The 21,279-nt window shown below is 52.1% G+C and overlaps 1 protein-coding gene across 2 annotated transcripts in view; it reads right to left on the reverse strand.

Annotated features, from left to right (window-relative positions):
* Positions 1-509: 509 nt before the first annotated feature.
* Positions 510-21,279, reverse strand: part of LOC112852863 (long-chain-fatty-acid--CoA ligase ACSBG2) — a 33,450-nt gene continuing 12,680 nt past the window's right edge. Inside the window, exons 4-15 of one of the 2 annotated variants that reach the window (XM_086699334.1) lie at positions 19,975-20,063; positions 19,036-19,156; positions 16,783-16,866; positions 14,389-14,538; positions 10,802-10,978; positions 7,784-7,965; positions 7,391-7,630; positions 5,057-5,274; positions 2,591-2,730; positions 2,195-2,441; positions 825-933; positions 510-664 (exon numbers count right to left, since the gene is read on the reverse strand). In XM_086699334.1, coding sequence (XP_086555460.1) covers positions 860-933; positions 2,195-2,441; positions 2,591-2,730; positions 5,057-5,274; positions 7,391-7,630; positions 7,784-7,965; positions 10,802-10,978; positions 14,389-14,538; positions 16,783-16,866; positions 19,036-19,156; positions 19,975-20,063 — 1,722 coding nt within the window. In that variant the 3' untranslated portion in view covers positions 510-664; positions 825-859. Of the gene's footprint in view, positions 665-824; positions 934-2,194; positions 2,442-2,590; positions 2,731-5,056; positions 5,278-7,390; positions 7,631-7,783; positions 7,966-10,801; positions 10,979-14,388; positions 14,539-16,782; positions 16,867-19,035; positions 19,157-19,974; positions 20,064-21,279 lie in introns of both variants that reach the window. The other variant, XM_086699333.1, reaches the window with a different exon arrangement.

Here is a 21,279-nt window from a genome sequence, read left to right on the forward strand (position 1 = left end):
GTGACTGTATTTGAGGATAGAGTCTTTACAGAGGTGATCAAGCTAAAATGAGGTCATTAGGGTGGGCCCGATCCAGGATGACCAGTGTCCTTGTGAGAAAGGGAAATGTGGACACAGAGACGAGCCTCAGAACAAGCCAACCCAGCCGGTACCTTGCAGGGTTCTTGGTTGCAGAAGCCCCGGCAGGCTGCTACAGGTGAGCTGGCTGGGGGCATCAGCAGGCGATGATTTGAACATGAAAAGTTTACCAGTGGCTTTTAGGACAACTGAGAATTTGTTGTGCCGACGCTCTTGCATCTAGCTGGGCTCCCACAAACCTATCAGGGACCCTTGGTGTTATGGGAGCTCCTGTGGATGAGACTTGGAGAGAGGACAGGGGTTGGTAGGTGGGAGTTTTTCAAGACCCCATCCCTTACCATCTGCGATGGGCCAGCATGCATCATTCCTTGGGCTCCTGGCAAGTAGCACTCTCCCCCCACAAACGTTCCCAACAAAAGACCTCCTCCATATGAGCTATGAAACATTTGAGCATTTTAACAGCAAAACCTGGTCCTGGATGGGAAGATTGCTCCGCTCCTTCTCTGAGACGAGTAGAAAAGGCAGGAGGAACAGCTAACAGCCTTGGCAGCCAGCCAAGAAGGAGTGTGCACGGCTCGCCATGACCCTGGTAGAGAAAGCATGACTTGAGGCCAGAGCCAGGGCCCCTGGGAGCCGTGCGTGTGTGTGCGCGCGCGTGGCCTCTGCAGCCCCGCCCACAGCCCCACCTGCCACACAGGGGAGACCACCTCCGTTGGCCCAGCCCAGCCCAGCCAAGCCAGTCTCACCATTGGGACAGCCGAGAGTAGCTCTGCCAGAGAGGTCAGTAGTAGAAGCTTTCAATTAGCCTTTTGTATTTCTGGGCCACAAAATGTCTCCTAACCTTTGTCGTCGGACCTATCGAGAAAGGAGAAACCAGTTCCAATGTGGGGATGAAATAAAAGGCCACATGTCCTGGGGGCGGGGAGGAGGGTCCCCGTGTTGGGGGCTGGCTCTCCCATCGACTTCCTGGGTGTGTTCCCTCCACCTTCAGTGTGGGGAGTGATGAACTCTCCCTCGCCTTGGGCTGCAGTGAGGACTCTGTGGGCTGGCAGGTGCACAGCACGCTGAGCTCTGTGCCTAATGTGGACCGCGAACCCAGCAAAGGGGGTGCACCGCCCCCTAATCTGCCAGGTGAGGAAACCGTCTCAGGGCCAGTAGCTCTGAGGTGGCCCAGCATGTGCCCGGCAGGGGCAAGGCATGAATTCGAGAGTGGTCTGATCCATGGCCCAGGCTGCTCGTAGGCTCCGGGTCACTGTGGGGTTCAGGCTTCCCCAGCCGTGTCCTGAGCAGCCCCATGAGGGCTGCATTTTCAACTCGTAGTTGAAAGGACAAAGGCTTGGAGGGACAAGTGCCCCCTCGAGGGACAGGATTTGAACCCAAGTTGTTGGAGGCTGTATGTTTGCCGTCACTCTAACTCTTTGCTGTCCATGCCATCAGACTACAGCTGAGTGCTGAGAGCAAGCCCCAGAAAGGACATTGGTAGGAGGCAAGACCTCCGCCCATCCTGGAGGGGGCGGGGTGCAGGGGGCAGACAGACCAAAATCAGCCAATACATGGGGTAACTCCAGATGATGATGTGTTCCAGGGACAAGATGGCGGCAGTGTAGGAGGCGTGCCCTATGAAGGGTGTCAGTGAGTCACGTTAGCTAGGATGGCCAGAGGAGGCCTCTCTGAGGAAGTGTGCGGTAAGGTGAGACCTGTAGGTGAGACCTGGACAATGAGAAGGAGCCAAAGAATTGAGGGGGAAGGGCATTCTAGGCAGTGGGCACAGCAGGTGCAAAGGCCCTGAGGCAAAATTTGCCTGGGGAGTTGTGGGAACAGCAGGGAGGCCTGTGCAGTTGGGGTAGGGTAAGTGAAAAGGGAGAGGTCAATAGAAGGGTCATGCAGAGTCATAATGAGTTTGGCTTTTATTCCTAGAGTGAGAGACATGCTGCCCTGGGTAGAAGGGACCTTGTGTGTGTGTGGGGGGGGGGAGGATCTGGGACACCAGTGAGCTGGAGGTGGACCCCCTGACCCCCAGAAAAGGACACCTCTCCTTAGAGCCCGTGTAGTCCTGGACACTAGCCAGGGACCAGCCTCCAAGTGCCAAAGACCACCTGCTCTGCAGACTGCTCACCCAGCTCTCCACTGGGGACAGAAAAGTCCTTCTCCAGGATGGCCCACTTCTGGATCCTCTGTGCGTTGGAGATGGCTTCCTCATTCACGGCATCGATGCCCTCCTGGATGGCCTTGTAGACCAGGGGGTCCTGCAGCTCCAAAATCTCAGAGACGGTGGACACGTGGCTTCCCAGTTGCCGGCAGAAGTTGATGGCCTCCGAGCTTAGCTCGTCCAGTGGCTCTCCAGTTGTCCCGTCCATCTTACACTGCCCCAGGAGACCCTCGTCACCACACCCAGTGACCGCACACGCTTCCTGGCCACCCCTGTGGACCAGGAAGCGGGTCTTGGACCCACAGGGGCGCACCCTCCGGACCCTGGGGCAGAGCCCCCCCCAGGACAGCAAACCCACGTTACCTTCAGTGTCAGCAGGATGCTTAGAAAGTTTGCCTTCTCTCCCACTAACATGGCATGACTGATTATGGGAATCTTCTCTTTAACCATGTTCTCAATGGGAATAGGGGCCACGTTCTCACCGCCGGCTGTGATGAGGATTTCTGGAACAAAGCATGGCTCGGTGAGGTTTCAACAGAGACAGTACAAGAGCCCCGCCCCCTCGAGGATCAGAGGGGACGGATGCTGGCACAGATGACCACCCTCTTAGAAAACCCCAGAAGCATGGGGCGCCTGGGTGGCGCAGTCGGTTAAGCGTCCGACTTCAGCCAGGTCACGATCTCGCGGTCCGGGAGTTCGAGCCCCGCGTCAGGCTCTGGGCTGATGGCTCGGAGCCTGGAGCCTGTTTCCGATTCTGTGTCTCCCTCTCTCTCTGCCCCTCCCCCGTTCATGCTCTGTCTCTCTCTGTCCCAAAAATAAAAATAAATGTTGAAAAAAAAATTAAAAAAAAAAAAAAGAAAACCCCAGAAGCAGAGGAGGACCTCTGCCCAGGGCCGGGACTCCCACCATGCCCTTCTCTAGCCCACAGACCCAGCGTCACTCTGCTCCTGTTCCCTCGCCTCCTTGAAATTCCCAGCAAATGTCCGAGTCCTGTGAACAGGACACTTGGACAGCGCTGTATTAATCCATCGCCAGTTTCTTGGTCCTCTGTACCCTGATCCAAGCCCTCCAATGTGTCTTGCTTGGAAGCCAGTGACATGCTTCTGGCTGTGCCCCGTGTCTCTGTCTCCTGGTTTTTCTACCACTTGGCAACCCCCAAAAACCTAAGTCCTTAGGTGGCATCCCTAACTTGGGCAGACCTTAAGAGAACTGCGTCACTTTTATTCCCAGCCGCTCACATTCTCCAGGAGCTCCTCCTCCTGCCCCGGCTATGTTCCCCACTTGCTCTTTCGTCCAAGGATGCCGGCTGCCTCCTGTCCCACCCACCCAAGATCTGTCTTATCTTTCAGCTGTCCGTACCGAGGTTGTTGCGGCAGTAGTAATACTATGATTGTGTGACGGACACCTGTGCTGGTGTTTGCCCGTGACTCATCTTCCGGGTAACCAGCCCTGCTGTTTCCGTAGGGGACTCTTCTCCATCGTGCACGCTTGTGGTTTGGGCCAGGACTGCTAGGATGAGCACGTGGCCAGGTCTGACCAGTCGGCGTATTCCATTCTCTACAGCGATTCATTTCGAAATGGGATCCAGTGAGAGTCAGACCTAAGACTTTTGCTGTCCCTTAGGGTTAGGGTGAGCCTTGACTGTTGGCGGCCATCTTGTCACCAAATGGGAAGAGCCTCTTCCAGAAGGACCCCAACACCAAGGACAGCTCAGTAAGGGAAGGATAATGCCAATTCCTTGTGATGTTGTTTCGGCACCTGGATCCAGCCAGGCCTGAAGTGAGACCTTTTTGGACTTTTCCATTTTTGTGCCAATAGTTTCTCTTTGTCACTCAAACGTATATAAGAAGGGTTTTCTGTTGCCTATCATGGAAATGATGCTAACATAGACCGCTTATTGAATAGTTAACTGCCTGTGTCAGGCTCACTGTCAAATGCTCTCTCAACATCAGAGGTTGGCAAACTATAGATTGTGAGTCCAGTCCAACCTTCCATGTTTTTGTCTGACCATGAGCTAAAAATGGTTTCTATTTATTTTTATTTTGTTTTATTTATTTTTATTTTGTTTATTTTATTTGGTTTTATTTATTTTATTTTTATTTATTTTATTTTATTTTATATTTTATTTTATTTATTTTATTTTATTTTATATTTTATTTTATTTTATTTATTTATTTTATTTTATTTATTTTTTGAGAGGGAGCATTCAGAAGCGCACACAAGTGGGGGAGAAGCACGGGGGAGGGTGGGTGGGAATTTTAAGCAGGGCTCAATCCCACGACCCTGGGGATCATGACCTGAAACCAAGAGTCAGATACTCGACCGACTGAGCCACCCAGGTGCCCCTGGTTTTCTATACTTTTAACCTGTTGCAAGGAAACTCAAAGCATAATATTTGTGACGCGTGAGGATTATATGACACGGCCACGTCTGTTTGTCTACATGTTGCCCATGGCTGCCTTCATACCCCAGTGACCGAGTTGAGCAGCTTTGACACAGCTCTCCGTCCCTCAGATCCAAAGACTATTTGCTCTCAGGCCCTTATCAGGAAGAGCTGGCTTCTCCCTGCTCTACAGCAGTTTCCGTTCATCCTCACTGAATTGTTACAATTATGTCGATCTCAGAGCTAGCATGGGTGTCTCCCCTGGGACCCTTCTTTCCGGGGCCAAATGCTGGGTGCCAGGGAAGAGCTGAAATCTGCAGAGGGGTTGTCACTGTACCTCTGTGGGGGCCCTCCCCCGGGTAAGGTGGGGGGGCTGGGAGCCTTTGCTGGTGAGGGTTCAGGGTCGGCCTGCCTACAGGAAGCCCCTGTGGGGCCAGCCCCAGTACCTTTGATGCGGCCGGTGATGTAGAGGAAGCCCTGGTTGTCTGTGTAGCCCAGGTCCCCGGTGTGTAACCAGCCTTCGTCGTCAATGATCTCCATGGTCCTATCTTCCATATCCAGATAGCCCATGAAGACGTGCCGGCCCCAGATGCAGATCTCCCCTATGCTGTCCTTGTTCTTCTGGTACAGCATGTTCTTACATCCATCCATGACTTTGCCACAGCTGCTGGGGGACGGGAGGGGGGAAATCAGGGCACAGAGAGACCGGGTCACCCACCCAGGTCAGCCCGGGTCTGCAGCCCAGGCTCCAAACGCCGCTCAGCTGACCCACGCGGGATCTGCTGTCTCACCCTCTCCGGGACCTGGTGGGCGTAGAGAGTTCCGAGAAGAAGAAATACAAGTGGATTTTAAATATATGCAAAGATTTTTTTTTTCAACCTCACTCATAACAAAAGGAATGTAAATGAAAAGGTGTGTTGAGATACCTTTTTTTTTTTTTTTTTTAGCGCAATAATATGGTACGTACACAAAGCGCTTGCTTCAGCGTCGTTTGTGGTGATGAAAGATGGAGAAAAAGCCGTAAGAATCCCAGCAACAAAAGGCCCCGTTGAGTAAATGAGGGTACGTGCCCCCAGCGGGATACCACGCGACTGCTGAAGACGGGGCAGCTGTGTGCTCGGATAGGGGAACGTTCTCTACCGGGTAAGAATCTCTCACCTGCCAGATCCATTGGGTTGCTGAGCGTGGGTGGTGAGTCAAGACTGGGTGTTTGTATGACAAACCCAGACAGTGAAGGACACCGGGTTATCTGACTTCATTTGGTTCCCAAGCTCCAGAGAGCAACTAACAGTTGAGAGAAGACGAGTTTTGGGTTCATTGTCACGTGGAAAATGCTTTGGTTTGGGATAGAAGTAGATACGTCCTGTCACTGCTTATGCAGAGGTTAACTCAAAGGAAATGCTGTGGTGGTTTTGCCCTCGGGAGGGCGTTAGGGGCTGAATCGTGCCCGTCACTCCCCCTACAGGTTGCGGCACAAGCCCCCAGCATCTCACAACGTGACCGTGTTTGGAAGTAGGGTCACTGCCAGTGTAATTAGTTACATTAAGACGAGGTCCTACTGGAGTAGGGTGGCCCCCAGTCCGGCCGGCCTGGTGTCTTTCTAGAAAGGGGAGGTTTCTCCTTCAGACACGCATGTGGGGGGAAGCATGTGAAGATTAAGGCGGGGATCCGGGTGATGCGTCTGTAAGCCCTGGAACGCCAGAGGTGGCCAGCAAGCCCCAAGCCCCACCCCAGACGCCAGGGGAGGGCCTGGGGCAGATTCTCCGTCACCCTCAGAATGAGCCAGCCTGTCCACACCTTGACCTTGGACGTCTGTTCTCTGGAGTTGTAAGAAAACGTCTCCCTTGCTTGAGTCTGTGGGACTTAGTTATGGTGGCCGTGGCAAACTCACATCGCAGACTGGAGATTTGGGGTGGGCGGGAGGAAGCTTTTCACCGCGTCATTTTATGCCTTCTGAGTTTGGGGACAAGGGCCTGTATTCCTCATTTATTTAAAGATGGAGGCCGGGACTTGCACCTTTCCTCTGGTCCCTTCTCTTTAGGGAAGGGCTGCCCTTTGGTTTTGGAGAAACTGCAGTGGGCATGTGGGTTACACCAAAAAGAGGCCTCAGATGGGACTTCGGAGTGGGGATGGGGACGTTGAGGTGCAGAGCTCCCCCACAGGGTAAAAGTAAAAGGCAGGGATGGTTTCGCCATATTAGGAAGATTGAGCTTACTTTCTGCCAAGTTCAGAGGCGGTTGGAACCTGGCCAAGCGTGAAAGGCAAGCTGGACTTGTGATATGACGGCAGCGAGGGGTCAGAGAGAGATGGTGGGAGCTCCTGTGACTGTCAGACCCAAAGAGAACTCATCTTCGGTGTTCCTCCTGTTTCAGTGTCCTTGGGTCTACTCCTGCAGCCTGGGACCAGCTGAGCTTGGGAGGAAGCCATGGGGGCCCATGGACGTGTTTGGGGGGGAGCATGGCAGAGATGAAGGGTCCTGAGGTCTCAGGAGGTGAACCTGAGGTGGGTGAGTGAGCCTGGGCGGGCTGTCTGCAGGCAGAACTCACAAATTACAGTGGGGGAGACCCCGGAACATTCTAAGAGTCCTTGTCTGTGGGCTCTCTGGCACATGGGGGCTTCCTTGGTCATGAGGATGTAGGGCTTGGAAGCTGGAGAACAGGGGCCATTCTGGACACTCAGGCCAGGGTTCATCTTAGCTCAGTGGCTTGCCTACCCTCCCACCTTTCACCCCTGACCCCCATGTTGCTGAAGGGCTGGGGGTCTGCCCAGGAGGCCAGTACCTTTGAATCCTGTAGCTCTCCCGGCTGGATGCGGTGTGGGGCCCTGAGCTCTCACTCATACCATACATCTCGCCTATGGGTATGTCCAGGCTTAGGAAGAACTCAGCGGTCTGTTGGTTGAGGGGTGCGGCTCCGCTGATAAAAGAGTGGCAGCGATCAAGGCCAAGGGCGCTCTTGACTTTGCTGAACACGAGGGCCTTCGACACGCGGTAGCTTATGGGAGTATCATGTGTCCTGTGACTAAGAATGCCAAGGACAAAAAAAAAGAATGCCAAGAACGGGTCAACAGTCATGGACAACCAAATGGGAGTGGGTGGGGAGCCAGCTGGAGAAGGCTGAGCCCCTTCACCCCCTGCCCTCTCCCGGCCTGGCCCCACTGGACCCTGCACCTACCCCAACATCCCTTTTGTATGGATCTTGAAGCCAATAACTCTTCCCCATGAAAACACCTTCTTCCTCAGGCTTGAGAATTTGGCGCCAGTTTCCTTTATTCTCTCCTGCATCTTCTCCCAGATTCGGGGCACCCCCAGGAAGGCAGTAGGCTTTACCTCCTGCAGAGTATTGATCAAGGTGCCCTGCAAGAGACCGAGCTGATCTAGCCGCACCTGCACCTTGCGTGGAACCCACATGTCCGTCTCTCCCCAGCCATCCAGCTCAACCTGATTGGCCCAGGGTGAGCTCCCCACCCAAGGGAGCCAACCCATTGGCTGGCCGGTAGCCAATCAGATTTCGCACGCTCTCTAGGGATTTGGTGGAGCCCACAGACTGGTAAAAACAAACCAACCAACCCACACCTGACCCAAGCTTGGAGTAGAATTTTGCACAACTGTTAATAAGGATGTAAGATTCTTTCCCGATTAGATTTACGGGTTCGGTGCAATCCCTGTCAAAATCCAGGCAGGTTTTTCCACACAGATAGATAAGCCAACCTTAAAAATTTACATGGAAATGCAGAGGACCTAGAACGACCAAAGCAGTTTTGGAAGAGAAGAACAGAATTGGAAGAAATACTATTTGATTTTGCAATGTATTCTAAAACAGGGCGATTGTCCTGGTTTGCTCAGAACTGAAGGACTTCATGGAACGTGGGACTTTCGGTCATAAAACTGGGGATGTCCCAGGCAAACCAGGGCAAGGTGGTCGTCCTGCCAGAAAGCCAGAAAACTCCAGTCAGTGCGGTTCTGGCATAAGGACGGACGTCCAGTTCGACGGGGCAGAGTACATTTATGAGCAGTCCAGTGGAAGAAAGGCTATTCATATCCTGGAAAATAAAAGAGCCCAGCTTAGTGTCTTCTCATCAAACGCAAAAGTGAACTCAACACGGAGCACAGACCTGAGTGTAAGAGGTAAGATGCAGAGGCTTTGTGGGACACACGACAGAAACCTGTGTGGCCCCGGGGCAGACAGGGGTCTCTTGCATAGGGCACTACAGTCATGAAAGAAAAGAGAAACGACCTCATCGGAGTTAAAAATGAGAAGACACGATACTGGCCGGAGGTCCTTGTAAACCAGCATTTGGTTAGAACCCAACCATAAGAAGATACACAACCAAATTTTAAATTTCTTTTTTTAAAAATTTTTTTTTTCAACGTTTATTTATTTTTGGGACAGAGAGAGACAGAGCATGAACGGGGGAGGGGCAGAGAGAGAGGGAGACACAGAATCGGAAACAGGCTCCAGGCTCCGAGCCATCAGCCCAGAGCCCGACGCGGGGCTCGAACTCACGGACCGCGAGATCGTGACCTGGCTGAAGTCGGACGCTTAACCGACTGCGCCACCCAGGCGCCCCTTAAATTTCTTTTTAAGTTGTGTTTACTTATTTTGAGAGATAGAGCGAGCATGAGCAGGGGAGGGGCAGAGAGGGAGAGAGAGAATCCCAAGCAGGCTCAGTTAAGTCACTGCGGAGCCTGACATGGGGCTCGAACCCACGAACCGTGAGATCGTGACCAGGCGCCCCAACCAAATTTTTAAATGAGCAAAAGAGGGGCGCCTGGGTGGCTCAGTCGGCGAAGCGTCTGACTCTTGGTTTTGGCTCAGATCACGATCTCACGGTTTGTGAGTTCAAGCCCCGTGTCGGGCTCTGCACTGACATTGTGGAGCCTGCTTGGAATTCTCTCTCTCTCTCTCTCTCTCTCTCTCTCTCTCTCTCTCTCTCTCTCTCTGTGTCTGTGTGTCCGCCCTCTCAAAAATGAATAAATAAAAAAAAATTTAATGAGCAAAAGATTCGCACAGTCTTGTTCTCCCAAAGAAGGTATACAGCCGGTACCAAGCACATGAGGCGGCACTCCCCCCACCCCCCCCCCCCACACACACCATTAGTCATCAGGGAAATGCACACGCCGCCTTCCTGCCACTGAGACAGCAGCAGTAGGGACAGCGGTACCGTGGCCGCTCTGGGGGGGGGAGTATGAAATGAGGCGGCCACTTTGGAAACAGTCTGACAGTTTCGTAATATGTTAAGATACTTTATCACCCGTTGGGTTGGTGGTTTGGAAACTGTTGGCAGTATTCGGAGTTGATAAGGATGCGGAGGGACGGGAACGTCTCGGATCTTGGAGCTGCGTGTGGGTACAACGAAGCAGTCAGCCAGAAAAGAAAGTGTTTGTCATCGAGTGGCTACAACATCTCAGACACGAGCACGGGGGATGTGGGAGAGGGGCCAAGGAGATACCGAAGCGGAAAACAAAATGATGAGAGGAGTGTGCCATGAGAGCAACAGGAGAACAAATCTTCTAGAAGGAGTCACAAAGGCCGGAGGACTTAGCCTGCTCGATGCCTCTGGGCAGAGTCATGGTCCCCTGAAAATGTCACACCCTAACCCCAGAACCTGTGAATATGTTCTCTTTCACAGCAAAAGGGACTTTGTAGATGTGGTAAAGAACCTTGAGCTAGATCTGGTTTTTTGGAGCTTTTTGGTGCTGGGAATACTGACTTAAACACGCACACACAGACACATACATTTTGCTTTAAAAAAATTTTTTTTAAATGTTTGTTTATTTTTGAGAGAGAGACAGAGAGACAAAGCGTGAGCAGGGGAGGGGCAGAGAGAGGGGGAGACACAGAATCCCAAGCAGGCTCCAGGCTCTGAGCCATCAGCACAGAGCCCGACGCGGGACTCGAACTCATGAACTGTGAGATCATGACCTGAGCCAAAGTCAGACATTGCACCGACTGAGCCACCCTGGCCGCCCCCAATATGTTCTGCTTTTAATACCAGTCACATTGTTAGTTTGGGGTGGTTCAGTGTACCACCTACACAACCATATGGGGATGCCCTGACGTGGATAAAGACATAAACTAAAAGAATGTAGTCAACTATTTCCACTTGCTCATGTGTAAGATAGAGAAGGAACCCCTGGATCGAAGACTTAGCAAAACCACCCCCTAACCCCGGACTGCCCTCAGCCTTACCTTGAGAGCGTCTGGCTGAGCAAAGTAGGTGGAGGCCCCGATCTTCATGGTGACCCACATGTCCATCATCTGAGCCGCAATGTGGCTGAGGGGGAGGTAGCTGACCACCACCTCTTGCTTTTGTGCAGCAGTAGACAGGCCACAGTTCTTTGCTGCTGCTCCGGCCGTCCACGTGATCTGGAACACAAGTCGGGCTTACCACCCAGGGTGCCCCGCCCTTGCCAGGGGGCCGTTTCAGTGCAATTATTTAACGGACGCTGACAAAGCACCGACTGGGTGCTCGGCAGTGCTGTCCTACTTTGTAAACAGCAAGTCGTAGCATGCTGGGGTCAGTAGCTATGATTCTGTACATTTGACAGGTGGGGAAATAGAAACACGGAGCAGTGAGGTAACCTGCCCGAGGCTAAGGGGAGCTGTGAAATAGTGGGCAGCTTCGGGGCTTGAAGAGCCCCTTGGACCCAGCAACGGGCCCTGGAATCAGAACGTCTTCATGGAGAGTCAGAAATCCAAAGGACTCAGTATGTGTCCCAGGATCAAATCCTGACTCCACTACTTGCCCACTAGGAGGCCCTGGGCTCTTTGCGCATCTGTAAAATGGGCACAGGGGCTTCTCCTGTCCAGCAAACCAAACAGCCTCCCATAATCCCATCACACAAACACGCAGCAGTTAGCACATCCGTGGTTTTCTTTCTCCACCGCATGCCTCGATGTGAAGTCTTGGCAGATCTATAATTTCGCAGTCTGCATTTCTCACTGGTATCGTAAATCCCCGGCAAGGAATTACCTCATTAATTTCAGCCACACGGGCCTCCACGCTGTTCCTCCGGCACACGAGGCAGGGTCGTGCCTCAGGGCCTTGGCACGTGCTGTTCCATCTGCTCGGAATGCTCTTCCTCCAGCTTTCCCCCCAACTGAGTCTTTCTTGAATATTACGTTTCTGCTTAAATGTCACCAACTCAGAGAGGCCGTCCCATGCCCCCCAAACCGAAGTTCCCGTTGTCTGCCTGATTCCCTGGATGTCATCACCACAGCGTGCATGATTTTATCTGCTCATTCCCTGTCTCCCGAGGGCCCTCATTGGTTCCGTGCAGACTTGATGCGTGTTTGTTGACGGAGGGAGGAGAGAGATGAGACATTTAAGTGTGGTGAAGTTTGCTAAGCACTGGCCCATCGCGAGCCCTCAGGATCAGGCCCACTTCTTCCCCTGGGCCTCAGGATGGAGGGAGTTTCCTTCTTTTCCACCAGCCCGTTGCTTACAGCCTGTGCTCTGAGGCACCCAGCAACCATTCATCCAGGGAGGGTGCTTGGCATGTGTAGACGATGAGGTCGGCCCCTGGTGTCGACCCTCCTGGGTTCAGATCCTGGCCCAGGGACGTTGAGCACGTCATTTTCCCTGTCTGAGCCTCGGTTTCTTATCTGTGAAAGGGGTTCACGACAGTTTCCCTGGCGGTAATGGGTTTAGTGAGGGGTTCACACATGCTTATGTTGGCACGGAGTACCCTGTAAGTTGGAGAAACCCAGACCTGTCGTGTCTACTGAGAACACAGGGCTAGCTTTGACTTCCTGCTTTAAAGACGATGATGTGGGGCCCCTGGGTGGCTCAGTCGGTTGGGCGTCCGACTCGGGCTCAGGTCATGATCTCACGGTCCGTGAGTTCGAGCCCCGCATCGTGCTCTGTGCTGACAGCTCAGAGCCTGGAGCCTGCTTTCAGAATCTGTGTCTCCTCCTCTCTCTGCCCCTTCCCTGGTCATGCTCCCTGTCTCCCTCTGTCTCCCCAAAATAAGTTAACATTAAAAAAGATGGTGATGTGATTTAACAGCGAATGTTAGCACGGCTGGGTATGGCTCGCTGCGTGTCCGTGTTTATGCTGTGGGTTTCCCTGCCGCGTGTCTGTTCGGAGCTGCGGTGTTTTCCTTTCCCCTCACGGGGGGGACATTGGACATTGAACTTCAGACATTGAACCTCTGTGTCTGTCCCCGAGGTTGCTTCCTCTGGGGGAGCCAGCCACCACACGACGTTTCGTGACCTCAGGGCCACTGCATGGCGGGGTACCCCAGGCCACATGAGACAGGTGAGTGCGCCCTTCTTGGGCCAGGAGGCACCAGCTGACTCTTCCTGGGGCCAAAGAAACTCCCCACTGAGCCCCGCCTGAACTCCAGACCCGGAAGGAATCCACTGCTGGGGTTTTAAGGCAGCCCGAGTCACCCGACACAGTATCTGAAGTAATTTACTTCATGAGGCATCTCTAAGAGACACAAGCCGTTCTGGTCTCCCTGTTACAGATGGGGAAACTGAGGCCCCGAGAAGATGAGGAACTTGTCCCAGGCCACACGGCCAGCAAGTGGGAGTGCCGGGACTCAGACCCGGGTGGGCTCACTGGGGGACCTGTGCCGATCACCCTTATGGGAGGGGAACGTTTCCCCAGACACGACGGGCGAGACGAGGGGGAGAGACGCTGGCCAGGGTAGGGTGAGGGTCTACCTAGGTTCCTTGCATCCATTTATTCACGGATTCCATAGAGGCCCTGGGGTGCTTTATTTTTGTGGGTGTTTTCAACATGGAAGCCCGGGAGGGCTTCGTGGAGGCGATAACGTGTGAGCAGGGACCTGAAGCAGGTGAAGCTACAAGCCGTGGGGCTCTCTGGCAACGAGAGCGAGCCGAGGGCGCGGCCGGCGCAGGGCCTGGCGCATCTGCTGACTGTCTGTCTAGGCTGGGAGGCAACTTCGCGTAAACACTAGCGATTGTGCTGATGGAGACCCACCATCGCCGGTCGGGGGCGCGTCCTGTGAGCGCTTTTCTGCTTCTAAAAAGCACACGCGTGCGCCTTGCTTGCTGACGTTGTTTAGTTTTTAACACAGGGCACGGTTTGCCCCGTCTGCCACTCTGCACCTGGCTTGGACGTGTTTACGTCGCGTCTCTGCTTAAGCCCCAACCTGCTTTCTGTCCCTGTGGATAAGTTGGCATTTCTTAGGGTTTTATATAAACGGAATCCCTTAGCATCTGTTCCCTTTTCCCCCCCTTTTTTTCTCCTGTAACGATGATCTAAATTGCTTTCGCTAAAAAGACATAAATTGCTTTCGCTTGTGGACTCTGTCCAGACATATATGTCTTTTCCAAAGACGCAGCCTTTCCCGAGTAACCAAAACAGCGACTTCTGCTTTACTTCCGAAGCACAGAATGTGTGTTCTGCTCTCTCACATACGTGTCTTACTATCAAACACCGTCCGTCCTGAGCTCTCTCCAAACGGGAACTCATTTCATTTTCAAAACAGCCCGCCAGGCGGGGATTGTCGCACCACACCCATTTTACAGATGCGCAGACCGAGGCTTGGGGCCCTTGGGTTAAGTCCTGAACACAGGTCTGCTCTGAAGTCCTTGATTTCAGCCCTTGTGCTACACTGCTCTCTTTGGAAGTGTTCTCATGACTGTTCCATGCTTCACTGGGTGGGAGCCGTCGTGTGCCGGGCCCCTAAATGCCACCCTGCCCCTGTGGGTCAGGAACGGAAAGAGCCTGAGGGCCCCTGGCCCAGGGTGCAGGGACTCCGGGTGCTACCGAGTTCATCACTGTTGGCAAAGACCACACTTACGTTGTCGTGGCTAAGCATCACTCCCTTGGGGATGCCTAAGGTCCCAGAAGTGTAAATGATCACTGCACACTGATTGGGCCTCTGGCTTTCCATGATCTGGTCCAGCTGGGAATCGGGGATGCTGTGGCCAAGCTCCATGAAATCATTCCACTGTGGAAAGAAGAGACAGGCAGAGCATGAGGACCCCAGATGTGAGGGTGACCCACGACACGCCAGGGGTCGCCCTCCCCAGTCTGGTCGGGTACCAGCAGCCTCTCTAAAGCACGATTGCCAGCATGACGGAAGGCTTAGGATCACCAGTCCTGGTGCCTCTTTAAAAAGCCCTAAAATGTTTGCTTCTCCTCCTCCACTTCCTGGCCCGGCTGCTGGGTCTGGGCATGTGACGGCCGCTGGTCCAATCGCACTGAAGGTCAGGGCTTTTGCTGGAAGTGCTGGGGCAGGAGTGAGTCATCTGGACACGAATGAGTCAAGATGTAGCCCCGGGAGCCGCCAAAGGTCACCCGGCAAGTAAACAGGAACCAGCCTTCTGAACCAAGGTGGCCAGACTCCAGAGCCTGTGCGCTTAACTGCCTTCAACTACGTTGCCTCAGAAGGCGCTGCTGGGTTGTGTGAACGGAGTGACCGCACAGGATCTGTGGCATTTCTACCCGGGAGACCCAGCTCGGCTCTGGGTGAGGGCGGTGCCCTGGATTCCAGACGGAGGGCACGCAGCGTCCTCCAGAAGTGGAGCCAGGGTGATGCCGGCCCCACGGCAGCAGGTCATGTCTGAGGGCGTTTGTGGTTTCAGCGAGGACAGCGCTGCTGACATCTAGCAGGTGGAGGCCAGGGGCACCACCTGGCATCCGACACCTCACAGTTCGGCCGCACGACTAAGAATGATCCGCCCCAGATGTCCAGAGCAATGAGGTTGAGAAACCCCACTGTAGGTAGTGTTGCTAACAAGGGAGTTTTTTGTTTTTGTTTTTGTTTTTTAAGGTATCCAGACCTCAGATATTGTTGCTGTGGTGGCCACTCTTAACCTCTAAAATGTCTGTGATTCTGATCAGCTTTCTTCCTTAATCAGTCGCCATCCTGGTCTTGATATTTGAGTGTTTTCTGGAAGGCACAGAAGCTGCCGAGGGTTCTGGTTGGCAGAAAGGATCATGGGCGCCTTTTGTCCGCCTTGCACGGAGGGCAACCCGGAAAAACTCCGTGACGTGTTAGGACTTCTGATCCAAGTCATGAGTTTGAGAGTCTGATCACATGGGCGTTAACAGGAGCTTGTCTCGTGGCTTCTGTGAGATCACTCTGTGTACCGTCATGCACCTCACCCCTGCTTCGGCTAGCCTGACGTCACCATGCTTGGAGAGGCCGCAGAGAGAGAGGGAGGTATATAGGAGGAGGGCCCGGGCTGCAAGACGAGAGTGAGGACTCGACACTTAGCCTCTAGGGCAAAGTTTAAGAAGATGCAAACAACAGAATAAAACAAAAGGGCAGCAAACCTTTGGCAATCAACATAAGTAGTATTTTAATGCAATATTTTTAAAGTCACTAACAACGTAAAAAAAAAAAAAATCCATGATGGGGGCACCTGGTGGCTCAGTTGGTTAAGCGTCCGACTTTGGTTCAGGTCATGGTCTCATGGTTCGAGCCCCATGTCATAGGGAACCTGCTTCAGATCCTCTGTCCCCCCTCTCTCTCTGCTACTCCCCTGCCCTTATTCTTTCTCTCTCTCTCTCTCTCTCTCTCTCTCTCTGCCCCTCCCCTGTTCATGTGCTTTCTCTCTCAAAACTAAACCTTAAAAACACGTTTTTAAATCCATGATGAATGAAATATCAAAAATTTAAATAAAGATAGGCTCCAAGACAGCTGCTGGTCCCAGCCATAGCAGAGCCACTCAGCCCCAGATGCATAGTAAATGGTGCTTAATGGTTTTAGCAAAATAACCAATTCTGATTTGGATATAAAGTAAATATTTAAAAAAAAAATTTTTTTAGCATTTATTTATTTTTGAGACAGAGAGAGATAGAGCATGAACAGGGGAGGGTCAGAGAGAAGGAGACACAGAATCTGAAACAGGCTCCAGGCTCTGAGCTGTCAGCATAGAGCCTGATCTAGGGCTCGAACTCGCGGACCGTGAGATCATGACCTGAGCTGAAGTCGGCCGCTCAACCGACTGAGCCACCCAGGCGCCCCTAAAGTAAATATTTAAACTCAATGCTGTGAGTTTTCACACACCTAATTTCCCACGAGGCATTATTTTTTCAATGACCTTAACGCTCTGAAAAAGAATGAATGACAAAATGATCGTTGTTGTCTTAAGCCGTCAGTCTGGGGGGGAGATTTGTTTCACAGCAATAAATAACCAGAGCACACATCTTCCCTTGCGAGGTCCCCCCCCACTCCCACACTTACAGAGTACAGGTTTTCTCTGCTCTCCTTCATTGGCAGCTTGTACTGGATGATCGCTTTTAGGGTCTCCATCCTGCCCCGCGGAATCTGAAAGAAAGTTTCGCGTGGGCCTCTTGGCCCTGGGAGAGATTGAAGGCGGGTGCCCGTCCCAAGCAATCTCCCACAGCCGCCCCAGCCTCCTTTCTTTGTCCTGCCCACCCTGTACAGCACTGCTGTTTGTCCCGACTGACAGGACACGCCCTGGTCTCTGGACTGCTGGGTTCCCTGTGGTCCGTATCAATGGCATCCTGCACTTAAAGGCTGGCGAAGCCCACAGCCTCCTGGGTTCTGCCACACACACAGCTGTGGCTGTTGGTTGGTGACCTTGCCCCTTGTGCTGTGCGGCCAGGAGCCAGCTAACCTTCTAGCTGGAATTGGGCAACAAAAATTCTCTGTGAAGGTGACCGGGACCTGGACAACTTGAGGACTTTCTACCAACGCCTAAGACGCCAAGGTTCGGTTGAGCACGCCTGCAGGATTCTTGTATCCTGTTGATGCAGAGGAAGGGGTATGGCTCTGTGCCATGACAGAAGTCACTTCCAGCACCCAGTGTGGTAATTACAATTATAACCAAGACCCCCGTGTGGATTGAGAGAAAAGAGGACAGAAGCGCTCATGACGGTCAGACAGGAGGTTTCTGGAGAGGAAGAGAACAGACCTCTAGAAAGCTTGGAGCAGGCAGTGGCTGGGGATGTTTGAGGACTGTGTAAAGTCTCTAGCCCCCTAGAGTTGGAGGACTGTAAGCCACGAGTATCACCCAGAATCAAAGATTTCCAAATGGAACTGAACATCCAGTTTGGGAGGAGCGTGTCAGAAGCCTGGCTTTGAATCTTGCATACGAAGGATCCGCAGTATTTTCTAATGGTGGAAAACCCAAATTGTAAGCCCCACTCTTCATCCACCCCACTGTTTGTTCTGCTATGAACAGAACAAACAGGGAGTGACATGAGTGTCAGGGACCACTGATGCATCACTTAAAACAATTTCAGGGTCGGCTGGGTGGCTCAGTTAAGCATCTGACTCACAGTCCGTGAGTTCGAGCCCCACATCAGGCTCTGTGCTGACAGCTCAAAGCCCGGAGCCTGCTTTGGATTCTATGTCTCCCTCTGTCTCTGCCCCTCCCTGACTCATTCTCTCTCTCTCTCTCTCTCTCTCTCTCTCTCTCAAAAATAAATCAACATTAAAAATTTTTTTAAAAGAAGAAAGAAAGCAATTTGAGAAAGCTCAAGGCTGGAGGGGGGAAGTCTGCTCTCCCTGAACCAGGTCAAGGATTAGGCATCCAAGGAGGCTTGGCTGCCGAGTGGTCTGTTTCACTGGGTCTAGCTGATTTCATGAGTCTGGAAAGTCTGCCCTAATTTCAGAGACGTTAAAATGTGGGCAGACATGCCAGCGGTGATTGGAGGATGCCATTGACGGCAAGATACATCTCAACTCCAGAGACCTTAAAAAGTAGAGAAGTGTGTAATCCAGAAAGACGGTGTTGATGCAAGCAGCCAGGGGGCCCTTGGGCTGAGTGGTGAATCTGGTCACCTAGGCTCACCCTCCTGAGGATTCCCCTTCCCATAGGATCTTCCTGCCAAAAGATGGGTCAGGAAAGTGCAGCTCATTCAAATACTAGGAACTGAGAAACTTTCTACAACATCCATACGAAGATACTACAAGAAAAAAAAGGGGAATTGGAGAGGAGCCAAATTTTGGACACAGAGAAAAGTCACCACAAAGCAAAGGAAAATTGCCACCCCACATTCCAACATAAAATTTAAAACAAAGTAGACACAGCTGGGAAGGAAGAACACAAAGCAAACATACAAGCACCGAGGGAAGAGAGAGCCACACCAGAAAAAGGTGAAACAGGAAGAAATAGAAGAGAAAGACAAGCATTTTAGAAATTACGACAGTTACAAAAAATATAATTACAAGGGGTGTAAGTCTCAAAATAATTACATTTCTAAAAGAAAATAAACAGCAGACTGTACATAAACATATTCTGAAAATAGAAGCTTAGGAAGTAGAGTTAACATGAGTCAGAAATTAAATCTCCCTGGCTTCACCCTGCTCCCCCTACTCACACCAAAGTAGCCTTAGTGAACCCGAGAATGGGGCCAGCCCCCTCACCCCACCTATCTCTTGCATCCACCTGGGAGCGACAAGACATGTAGCCAGAGCCCTGAGGTCCCCTTGGGTGACTGGCGGACAGTGTTTGGGTTAAGGTTTTACCGAAAGGATTTTCTGTAGCTGTAGGTCATTCTCAACCAGCAGGATGTTCACTTTGGCATGAGTAATGACGTATTGACAGGCGTCCGCAGAGTTGGTAGAATAAATACCAACACAAAGGCCCCTGGGAAAAGAAAACGTGTGTGTGTGTGTGTGTGTGTGTGTGTGTGTGCGCGCGCGCGCGCGCTTTAAAGTGAGAATGTCCTGGAAGGTGGGGGAGGGGAAGGGTCTATAGGCAAGTTCTGAGTTTGCAACCTTGGCACCAGCTTACCTCCCTCCACAAGTTAACCAGGATGAGAACAGCAAAAATGAGGGTAATGGAAACAGCAGCTCCTATAATGTCATTGTGACGGCAGATCACGGAGCCCACACAGTGTCTCACTTTATAGATGAGCATTTTATAGGGCACTTTGTTCTAGCAATAGATGCTAGAAGTGGGATTTGGACCTATACTCAGCCACCTGTTCCCCTCCATTTTATTGCCTTTTGTTCTTGCTTTTGACAGTTCTGGTTTTTAAATGTGCGTTTCCCTGGGGCGCCTGGGTGGCTCAGTTGGATAAGCCTCCAGCTTCAGCTCAGGTCATGATCTCGAGATCTGTGAGTTCGAGCCCCGCGTCAGGCTCTGTGCTGACAGCTCGGAGCCTGGAGCCTGCTTCGGATTCTGTGTCTCCCTCTCTCTCTGCCCCTCCCCCCGCTAGCACTCTGTCTCTTTCTATCTCTGTCTCAAAAACAAACGTTAAAAATTTATTACTCAGTCACAGAAGCGCCTTATGTATCTGAGATGCTGGTCCTTTGTCACATTGGTTGCTGTGTCTGTCTTGCCTGCTAACCTGGGGTTGCACCTGAATCCTCGGTCACATCTCCGTCAGAGGGAGCCCACGGCGGCTGGGCCCTGAGCAGTGGCCCACCCACATTCAGAGTCAACCAAGCCCGTAGTCTTACCCTGCTAAGATGGCACCAAGAGAAGCGATAAACCACTCAACGGAGTTAAACCCCAGGATGCCAACTCCATGGAAACGCTGCAGGCCCAGCTGGGAAGGCGAGAAAACAGACAGATAAGCAGAAAACAGAAACACAAAGACCTGTTGTTTCCAAGTGGGACCTGCTCCCTGGATGTGTGAAAGCAGGCTCCAGAGCCCATGTGGTCACCCTGGGAAAAGCCAGTGTTGAGCCTAAAATCTGGGGTGTGATACTTGTGTGACCCTTGAGAGGGTGGTTCGCCTCCCTCTACGCAAGGCCCCATTTATTTATTCTTATTTGTATATATTTTATTTTTTATTATGGTAAGCCATCTATAGCATGAATATGCATCTTAACCAGGTTTTAGTGCACAGCTTACTGGCGTCAGGCACACTCACTGTCGTGTAGCCACCCCCACCACCCGTCTCCAGAACTTTCCATCGCCCCAGACTGAGCCTCTGTCCCCCATGAAGCACAGACTCCCCACCCCCTGCCCCACCCCGGTCACCCACCATCTACTCTCTGTCTCTGCGGATGGGACTCCTCTAGGGACCTCCTGTATGAGTGGGGTCATGCAGGACGTGTCCTGTGTCTGGCTTCTGTCACTGCGCACAGTGGCCTCCGGGCCCGTCCACGTGCTGGCAGGCGGCAGGACGTCCTTCCATCTTTAGGCCGAATAGTAATTTATTGTATAGACGGGCCACACTGTATCTCATCCATTCACCCACCAGTGGACACTTGATTGCCTCCACATTTTGGCGGCTGTGAACATCGTGTTCAAACACCTCCTTGAGTCCTTGCTTTGAATTCTTTTGGGAATTGTTCGGTGAAATGTAAGCCCATGTTTAATTTTTTTGAGGAACCACCCACCGTCTTCCGTAAGGGCTGCACCATTATACATTTCCACCAGCAATGCTTTCTCCGCGGCTTCCCTGACACCTGCTATTTTGTTCTTTTTTTTTTTTAAATGACCACCTTAATAGGTGTGAATTTATTTTTATTTGTAATAACAAAAGTACTTAGAGTGATAGCCTGTAGTGGTGATAAATTGCACTTTTTAAAGCGTAGCCTTGGTCTGAGTGGGCTTGAGGATGAACTAGGAAACCTCTCCCTCCTGAGGGGAGGCCCAGGTTTTGTCACACCCCAGATTTTAGGCTCAGCACTGGCTTTTCCCAATGTGGCCCCATGGAGTTTGGGAAAACTAACTTCGTTGGCTCTTTTATCTATTTATTTTTAATGTTTGTTTATTTTTGAGACAGAGAGCGCAAGTCGGGGAGGGGCAGAGAG

This window comes from Puma concolor, chromosome A2 (genome assembly GCF_028749965.1).
Source record: "Puma concolor isolate L17-30 chromosome A2, mPumCon1.1.hap2, whole genome shotgun sequence".
Lineage (NCBI taxonomy): Eukaryota > Metazoa > Chordata > Mammalia > Carnivora > Felidae > Puma > Puma concolor.